The sequence below is a fragment of the Anoplopoma fimbria genome, chromosome 21 (assembly GCF_027596085.1).
Source record: "Anoplopoma fimbria isolate UVic2021 breed Golden Eagle Sablefish chromosome 21, Afim_UVic_2022, whole genome shotgun sequence".
NCBI lineage: Eukaryota > Metazoa > Chordata > Actinopteri > Perciformes > Anoplopomatidae > Anoplopoma > Anoplopoma fimbria.
Genome location: NC_072469.1, coordinates 10,266,977 through 10,276,427, shown reverse-complemented (window position 1 = coordinate 10,276,427; position 9,451 = coordinate 10,266,977). Strand labels below are relative to the sequence as shown.

At 42.9% G+C, this 9,451-nt stretch overlaps 1 protein-coding gene across 1 annotated transcript in view; it reads right to left on the bottom strand.

Annotated features, from left to right (window-relative positions):
- The window catches only part of LOC129110555 (uncharacterized), a 26,654-nt gene continuing 17,203 nt past the window's right edge, over positions 1-9,451 (bottom strand). The window contains exons 3-5 of the mRNA XM_054622652.1: positions 4,284-4,580; positions 3,517-3,566; positions 1-360 (exon numbers count right to left, since the gene is read on the bottom strand). Of these exons, the coding sequence (XP_054478627.1) occupies positions 4,472-4,580 (109 nt within the window). The 3' untranslated portion in view covers positions 1-360; positions 3,517-3,566; positions 4,284-4,471. The remainder of the gene's footprint in view (positions 361-3,516; positions 3,567-4,283; positions 4,581-9,451) is intronic.

Genomic DNA, 9,451 nt, shown 5'->3' with positions numbered 1-9,451 from the left:
CCCATCTATGTGTCTACTACATGACTTACTCCTAACAAATGCAAAATCCACATTGGCTGTATCTATTGTAGAGATTTGCAATACCCACATTATTTCCAGAAGACTGGGCTCACGATCAAGTAATTACAATTGAAATACATAGTTATCAGAGACATACATCACAAAGTGCTTGACAAGGGCATTATAACTTTTTTTAATTAAAAAATACGATACTTTTTATTTTACAAAAAAGACACCCAGAGGTCTGCAACTCATGAAACAACTATCACAAAACTGTATATGACAAGATAAGTCATATTCTTCAGTGAATGGAAATCTTCAGGCAAGTTCAGGTCTCATGAGTCAGAGGTAGTGTCACATCTGAAACACAGGATGTTATAAGAGTTGAGAAACGAGCACAAATTAAAAAAAAATTAAATTAAGTGCAGCTTCATTGAGTGTGTAAATTGCATTAATTCTTATCAACACAGCAATTGACATCTTTAGTTGTCCAATGGTGTGAGCTTTGGTTGAGGTTCCATTGCTTAAAGTGGCCCTATTATGCTTTTCCACTTTTTCCTTCTTCTTTGGTGTGTTATATATATTTATTTTTTTTACATGTAAAAGGTCCGTAGAGTGTAAAACCTGAAGTCCACGCCTAAACGGAGTTACCCTCCCCCTCAGAAACACTGCTCCTGAGCTGCCTGAAACGGCTCGATTGAATTCTCACCTTCACTTCTGCAACTTTATGAGGTTATAATGTTACAGAAGTCACGTAAAACTCCTTCCGGCTAGTTTGGCCCTCAAACAACAAAAGAGAGAGACGGAGCTGAAGCTCTGGAGGGAGAGTTTTTTGAAATGTGAAACGTTGACCAATCACTACAGAGCGGGTTAGCTGACCAATCAGGGCACACTTTGCTTTCTGGAGGGAGGAGCAAGCGCTACAACGGAGCATTTCAGAGAGAGGGTGAGAAGAGGTTCTGCAGGACAGCCAGGATGAGAAAAACAAGGAGGATTATGAGCATTAACGCATGTAAACATGTTGTAACTGTAACTTGAGATAAAAATATGCACCCGGACAATAGCATAATAGGGCTTAGTTATGTTGTAGCTATAAACATCTCTATTGAACTTTGTTGATTTAGAAGACACAACCCCTGGCTATGACCAGAGTGATGCTTCTTTTCTGTCAGGATCTTTGATGGAAACAGGTTTGCAGAAAGCACCTAAAAAAGCATATTTTATTTGAGTTATTACAGAATGAATGTTAGGACCAGCCAACAAAACTGTCCCTTGAGCCCGGTTTCACAAAGACAGACTTATACTATGGTTTAATTAAAACTAATAGTCAGACTTCAGAGGGTCTTGTCAAAAGTCGTGAAATGCCTGTCAAACGATATTGTTTGTATAGAAGAGACATGGACCAATATGGACACAGAGATTATGTTCAGGGTCATATTTCAGTTGTTCTAGTCCATGTCCATGTCTCCTTGGGCTAGACACTTAACCCCAAATTGTCCCTGTAGGCTGTTCCTCTTTGGATTCCCACTGAGGGCTACTCATTGCTTCTGGATTGAATATTGTTTTGGTTTTACTGCTTCATGTTCTGAGAAAGGACTCATTAAGATTAAAGGCAAGTTAGTACTTTTATACAGGTTTAACCTGCAAGTGCACTGTTTAAGCCATATATTGTCTTTGAGTCTCATTTCACTGTCTTCTACAATGGAGAGTAAAGTGGTTGGCAATGTGTTTCATTGACCATAACATTTCCAACCTGCATTCATCAGGTTTTAGCATTAGCAGAGCACTACATTTTTTTAAGAATGAGCAAACTCAATTAACAAAATGTGGACTTGCTTAAACTTAAATTTGTATTAAAAATATAGTTAAGGCACAAAGAGAAATACATTCAGATGGCAACAAGCCGCTGCATCGGGCCAGCTGCTCAGTAGGCAACCGGACAGAAGAGAGAGACAGCCGGGGGGGGGGGGACAGCATGGAGAGCTGACATTTTTTCTTACTCTGTGAATTAAGAATTTATTTTGACCAAACCAGAGTTGCTGTTTGTTGGAACATTGGAAGACTCACCAAGAGTCGCGAGACGGGCAAAATGCCAAACTCTGGGCTTCAAAACCGTAGTCAACAAACCAATGAGTGACGTCAAGACTAGTCCGGTGAGCTGTTTCCATTTCTTATGCTAATATGAAACACTGGTTGACCTAAAGTTTACATTCTGCACCAAGTTTCGCAAAACTTGAGATTCAGAACACAATGCCATGTGTACCCACAGTTTTATAATTCTAACAGACAAACAAAATCGTATTTGCGTTTGCATCTCTCTGTCTTTGTGCTTAAGCAGAGTTTTAGTTGTGAGATGTATCAGTTACATCAGGTCCAGGAGTTTACAGCACCGCACAGTTCAGGGCCTTTTTACAACATATGGTGATGTACTTTACTTTAGTAAAAGTACATCATTTAGTAGTGTCCTGAAGAGATTTTTTGACTTAAGAGCAGAAGTGAAGAAATTCATGGAAGATGACAGAATGGATGTTCCTGAACCTGATGATCCAGGGTGGGTTATGGACCTTGCATTCCTAGTGGACTTAACACAGGAGCTGAACATCCTTAACCTGAAGCTCCAGGGCCCTGGTCAGCTTATCACTGCAGCTTATAAAAATGTGAAAGCCTTTTTACAACATATTGTGGAAAACTCAGCTTTCTGTAAAATATCTCAGCCATTTCACAACATGCAGGTCTCTTGTGGAGGAGGGCACAGCCTTCAGTGGTGGTAGCTTATAAAAATAATATGCCTGTGCCTTCAGTGGTGGTGAATATGCCTAGTGAAAACCTTCTGCAGGAGTTTGATCAGCGTTTTGCTGACTTCAAGGCACGCTGTGACACTTTCCAGCTGTTTGCTGACCCCTTCTCAGCTGATGTGGAGAGTGTCCCAAGTATGTTGCAAATGGAACTTATTGACTTGCAGTGCAACAGTGATCTAAAAGCTAAATTCAGAGAGGCACAGGGAAAAGCAGACATGACTGGACAATTCATGAGAGAATTACTTCCATCCTTCCCTGAGCTGTCAAAAATGTTCAGTCGGGTAATGTGCCTTTTTGGAAGCACGTATCTGTGTGAAAAACTTTTCTTGACTATGAACTTTAATAAATGCAAGTACTTAGTGATGCCCATGTTGAAGCTGTACTCAGAGTTTCTACTGTAACCTTGATCAGGGCAAATGTTGCTCAGCTGTGTGAGCAGAAGCGCTGCCAGGTCTCTGGCAAGAAATAGAATAAAGCACAAATGTATTCAGGGATTGTATGTGTTGGTTCAGTGCAATGTTTCAATAAGTTATTAAAAACATGGAAATAAAAAAGTAAATTTTCAAAAATATTGCGCTTTCTTGTAGTGCTTGAACGTTGAAGTGGCCCTCCTATGAGACGACAATACCAGCAGTGGCCCCAAGCCAAATTGAGTTTGAGACCCCTGCCTTAGATCAAGATTTTAACAATGATAAATGATTAATGTAAAAAAACTCACCTTTATTCTTATGAGTCTGTTTTCACAGGATAATGCAAAGACTCCTTCAGCTGGGAAAACAGGACAAAAAGCATTTAGAAAGTAGAATGATCTCAAATACATCAGATCTCATGTAAAATGCTACATCTAGTGAATCAATTATCTATATACAGTACACAGTAGCTGCCATCTAGCATGTTATTCTGCAGATAATGCACTGACAAACATTTTGTAGCTGGTCTGCATAATTGACCTGCCATTCAATTTGCCGTTGAACAGTTGAACACAGACATAATAATTCTGTGTTAACTGAAGTGGTACTTCTTCAATGCTTGTATGTGTCATTTTCTCAGTTTGTAAATGACCTGAGTAACAGTAAAGCTTCATTGTTTGGCCTGACTCTTCTGCCAATGCATGAGAAGTAACTGTTGTGGTTATGTTGTACAGCACTGTCACATGCAGTGATAGGTTTGCATATTTGCCAGGCAGATGGGACATTTGAATGTAGTGGTTGGACATTTAGATAGCTTAGTAAACACACCCGCTTTGTTTACTGATTTGGCTTTATGGCTGACTGCCTACAGCATCATACAATGCAAACTGACACGCTGAGGCATTGTAAGAAAACCTGTCTGTGAGAGGAGACCAATTTACACAATAATATCAAATTAAACATAAATGTTGGTACGTTAAATAAACTACACAGAACACCACTTAAGTCTTAAATGCAGCAGGCAGCAGTAGATGATGCCTCACTCTCTACTTGTTCCCCTACAGCATGTTCTTACTCTCTGGAGGAAGCCCATCATGTCCAGCTTGTCTGCCTTAGTGGGAGAGCAGCCTGGGCCCTCACAGATGCACTTTGATCCAGGACCTGACTGGCTGAGGGAGTCCACATCCCAGGTGCTCCAGGGGGAGGCGGGGCCACGCTGCTCGTCAGCTGGAGGGATCCAGGGCAGCAGACAGCACTGAGTGGCTACTGTCCTGTTTGGTACGGGGCTCGATGATGTGGGCGCCGGTCCAGGGAGAAAGACTTTGAGTTGAGAGCAGAGCAGAGACTGCTCATCCAACAGTCTGTGCATCTTCTACTCAGAAACAAAGAAATCTAATCAGAAAACAGAGTACAGAAAGTAAACTAATCCTTAGTAAAAACAAATAGCACTTTACGGATGCGTTCATGAAAACAAGTTAAATATAATTTTAAAACCCAAAAGAATCTAAGCAAATCCAGTGGCTTATAATGTTTGTTGCCTGCTGTCTCCCACCGTCTCTCTGTTATATTCAATTCAGTTTATTTTGTATAGCCCAGAATCACAAATTACAAATTTGCCTCAGAGGGCTTTACAATCTGTACACATGCGACATCCTCTGTCCTTCCCTCACATCGGCACAGGAAAAATTCCCCTAAAAACCCCTTTAACAGGGAGAAAAAAGGAAGAAACCTATGGGAGAGCGACAGAGGAGGGATCCTTCTCCCAGGATGGACAGAATGCAATAGATGTCATGCGTACAGAATGAACAGCATAACAGATATACAACACATTCAATGTATATGACATAAATGATTCATATAATAAAACTACTTATAATAACAGCAGCAATTATTATAGTAGAATTATAATTATGAAATATACAGTCTGTTAAAGAAAAAGTGGCATAACAAATGCCAATTGGATGTTTTCCATTTTTACACTAAAAAATATCAATACCATGTTTTATGAAACTGTAGATGGATTCTCCAAAATGATGGAACAGATTTTGAATCAAATTTAACATTCAAAGAAGTGGCAGACGTTACCAGATTGAACACTCAGTTATCGAAAAAGAAGCATTGGCATTAGTTCTGGCTCTGCAACATTTCAATGTGTTTTACACTCGATTTGAATGCCAATTGTTGTACTTTTCATACTGACCATTTCCCTGGCTTTCAGTAGCCTTTTTGAATCAACATTTGCAGAACCCTAATCCCTTATCAATGGGCCCTGTTTTTGCAACTGTCAACTTAGACATCCACAAATCAAAATCACAACGTCATGGCAGATGCTTTGTCCCGTGCGCCTTTGTAACTCGCAAAGTGAAATTGAAAGTGTGTATTCTGTTGCAGTGTACAGGAGTTTATACCATTTATGAATGTCATCATAGTGATGTGAACTCCTGTCTTATGGGGGAAGTGTGACGGTCACAGGGTTGCCTTTGGTGGTGGTGGTGCTGCTTCTGGTGTGTTCTGTGTTGCAGGTTGCTGGTTGGTGGATTATCACCTAACGAGATGCAGCTCACCTGAGCAGGCTGGGCTCAGGAGCCTATAAAGCAGCCCCGATCAAGTGACTCCTGTCTCTTCCTGGCCTGCAGCCCGATCCTTAGTTTCTGTTATGTTTGTTTGTTCACGGTATTCTTTAATAAATGTATTAAGTTCATCCAAGACCATGTGTGGCCCCTTCAATGTTGCCCGTTGAGCCAGGTTGTAACATTAGTCACATTACTATTATTATTCCCTGTACTATTACGCTAATTGGCTTTGCTTCTACCTTGGAGTCTTTGTGCTTTCTCGCCTCGCAGGTCTCCACGAATCGTTGTGGTACCTAGACCGTGGTCGTGCCTCCTGCTGTGATCCGGCTGACACCCACTGCTACTTCGATTATTATTATTAGTCACATTACTAATACCATTCCCGATAGCATTATGTTATTATTATTATCACTATTATGTTATGTTGTTCATTCTGTACACATGACATCTATTGCATTCTGTCCATCCTGGGAGAAGGATCCCTCCTCTGTCGCTCTCCCATAGGTTTCTTCCTTTTTTCTCCCTGTTAAAGGTTTTTTTAGGGGAGTTTTTACTGTGCCGATGTGAGGGTTCCGCGACAGAGGATGTCGCATGTGTACAGATTGTAAAGCCCTCTGAGGCAAATTTGTAATTTGTGATTTTGGGCGATACAAAATAAACTGAATTGAATTTAATTGAATTTCAGGAGAAAGATTAAGTTAATGACAACAGCTTTCAGTTCAGTAAAAGTGGTTGGGGGAGCAGACTGGCTCTTGATAAACACTAGCTATAAAGGATGAATTACACATTTTAAAATTATTTTATAAAAGTACACACACAGCATGTTCACAGCAAAGAACAGCAAAAAAGTGTGTCGAACGTGTTGACACACTTTTTTGCTGTTCTTTGCTGTGAACATGCTGTCTCCAAATTGTGAAATGCAGCAGTTTGGTCGGAGGCCCTACACTTCCAACTAGGACCCACCATTCAACACATTCTCACAGCAGTGTGTCAAATAGTCACAAGATGCAATTCATTGGCTTGGTGTACAGGGACACAAATGTTCCGTATTTTCAGTGTCGCTCGTAACGCCTTTCTATTCAGGACATTACTTTGAAACGAAAGTTAAGTTAAGCCAACCAAACCACTTAACTAAACTAAGTATGTACACTCTCAGGCTGAGGCAACAAAATAAATTTTAGATTTAGGCAACAAAACCACAACCATAGGGGCATAGGGGCCACTGTGGCTCAGTGGTAGAGTCGTCCTTCAGTCAGAGGACCGGCGGTTCAATCCTTGGCTCCCCTACTTCATGTTGTTGTGTCCTGGCAAGACACTTAACCCCCCAGTTGCTCCTGTAGCTGTGTCTACGGTGTATTATTGCTGTATGAATGGTTTGTTTGTCCTGATGGGCAGGTGGCACCTTGCATGTTAGCCCCTCCCATCAGTGTATGAATGGGTGAATGATGACATGTAGTGTTAAAGCACTTTGAGTGGTCGAGACACTAGAAAAGAGCTATACAACTACAAGACCATTTACCATTCACCATAAAACCACAACAGTCGAACAACAGAAAAGGATCCTGATTAACTTTTCATAGGAATTATTTTCATCTTGAGGGACACAAAAAAGGATAAACAATTGGTTTCTATTTACATAAAAACAATAGATTGCAAAACCACTTGGTAAGGTTTTGGAAAAGGTTTTGGGTTAAAATAAATATGCTTGCTATGTAGTCAATCAATCAATCAAACGTTATTTGTTTAGCGCCTTTCATACAGGTTAGTTCAGTTCAAAGCACCTCCCCCTCCAGGGCGGCAGCCAGCACCATCAGCACCCCCCCTAGAGGGGGCCAGGTCGTATTTCCCCCTGTGCCTGCTCCCTCTGTGTCTGATCTCCCCAGGGTAATCACATCCTTCTTTTCATCCTCGTGTTCGCAGGCTGCACTTAACCCCCATGCACATACATCCTTTCATCCCATCATCCATTCCCCTACCCTTCCTTCAGCTGTAAACCATTACACGGCTCCTGCTACCAGATCAGCTAACACTGCCCTCCAGGAGCTTCAACCAGCACCTCAAGGGCCTCCACCTCAGGCAACACAATCTGAATATTTCCAACCTCTTCCTCCATTTCCGACTGGTCTATCCTTTACCCCCTCCCTCCCCTCCCAAATACCCAAATGTTTATCCAACTTGTACTAACGCTTAAACCCTAGCCACAGCAGTGCCACCCCCTAGGCCAGCTTCATAAGTCAACCGCCCTTCCCCAGTTTCCCCAGCTAAACATCAGCAAATCCTCTCCAGTAATTACACAGACCTAGCCCAGCTCCTTCAGCCATCCCTCACCAATACCATCCAGACTAGGGAAAAGCCAAGGCGTAATGCAGCTCAGCCATCCAGTTCCTTCCCGGTCAAAAATCTCACTCCGACTGAATTCGCCCTAGCTTTCTCCCTCTACCGCAATACCATCTGTTTCACCATCCAGATCGAAGATCAGCCTCAGCATGCACTACCTTTGCTCCTCTCAGCTCACTCAGCCTCAGCCCCCCTCCTCACCCAGCACCCCCGCATTCAGCAGCTTATCTCCTGCTGCCTCCTCCCATCATCCCTAAACCCATCGGCATACACCCTTTGGTCAACGTGCCCATCCCCAAGGGTGTCGACAAACGAGTGTGGCCGATCCTATATCAGGGAGGCTGGATGGCGTGCAATAACTTTAATCACCTCAGCTGCTCTCTCTCCAACTGTAGACTCCTGCATGTCTGCTCCTTCTGCGGCGGCGCTCACGCAAGAAACACCTGCCCCCATAATCCAACCACAACGGCAGACTGACTCGCACAGCACTTCTGCACACCCGGCAGGGTAAAGGTTCTAGCCACCACGCTACAAAAACACCCAGACTCCCCCCAGACTCTATCTCTTTTCAGGCATTTCTGCCCCTCAAGAAGATACAGCACATCACACTGCTCCTCTCAAACTATTCCCTAGCAGACAGAGGCACAAACAGCAACTGCTATTCCTTCTCGGACACCTTAATTACGCCCTACACATACTCCCCCACCTTCTCATGAAAGCAGCTCGTCCTTCCTCTCCACCAGAGTCACTACCCCTGCAAAACGGAAACCCGTCTCTAGCAACATTTCTTATCCCCCCAGAACCCATCTCTTTTTTTCTACAGCGACACCAAACCCGAGGATATCCAGCTTTATACCGATGCAGCCCTTTCTATAGGCTGGCGGCTACTACAGCGGGAGATTGTTCGCCTCCAAATGGCCCCCAGAGTCCAGTCACCTAGACGCACAGTCAGGTTCACCTTCATCAGCACTTCACGAACAGCATCCAATGATCTTAGCAGCCATTCTTTGGGGGCACGAATGGTCAAGGAAGTCCATAATCATTCATTCAGACAACACCGTAGGAGAAATTATAAACAAAGCCAGATCCCGCTCTCAAGCAATCACGCAACTTACGCGCAGACTCACATTACTATCTGCCCAACACCAGTTTCTCCTCCGTGCAGCTCATGTCCCAGGGTGCCAAAATCTCATAGTCGACTCATTGTCTCGTTTATCTTTCCAGGAATTCAGACCTTTGGTTCCAGACTCGGACATCCACCCAATTCCAATCCCACAGTTTTCAGCCACCACTTTCAACTAGCTCCAGACCCGGCAAATCTTTCAAACGAGGC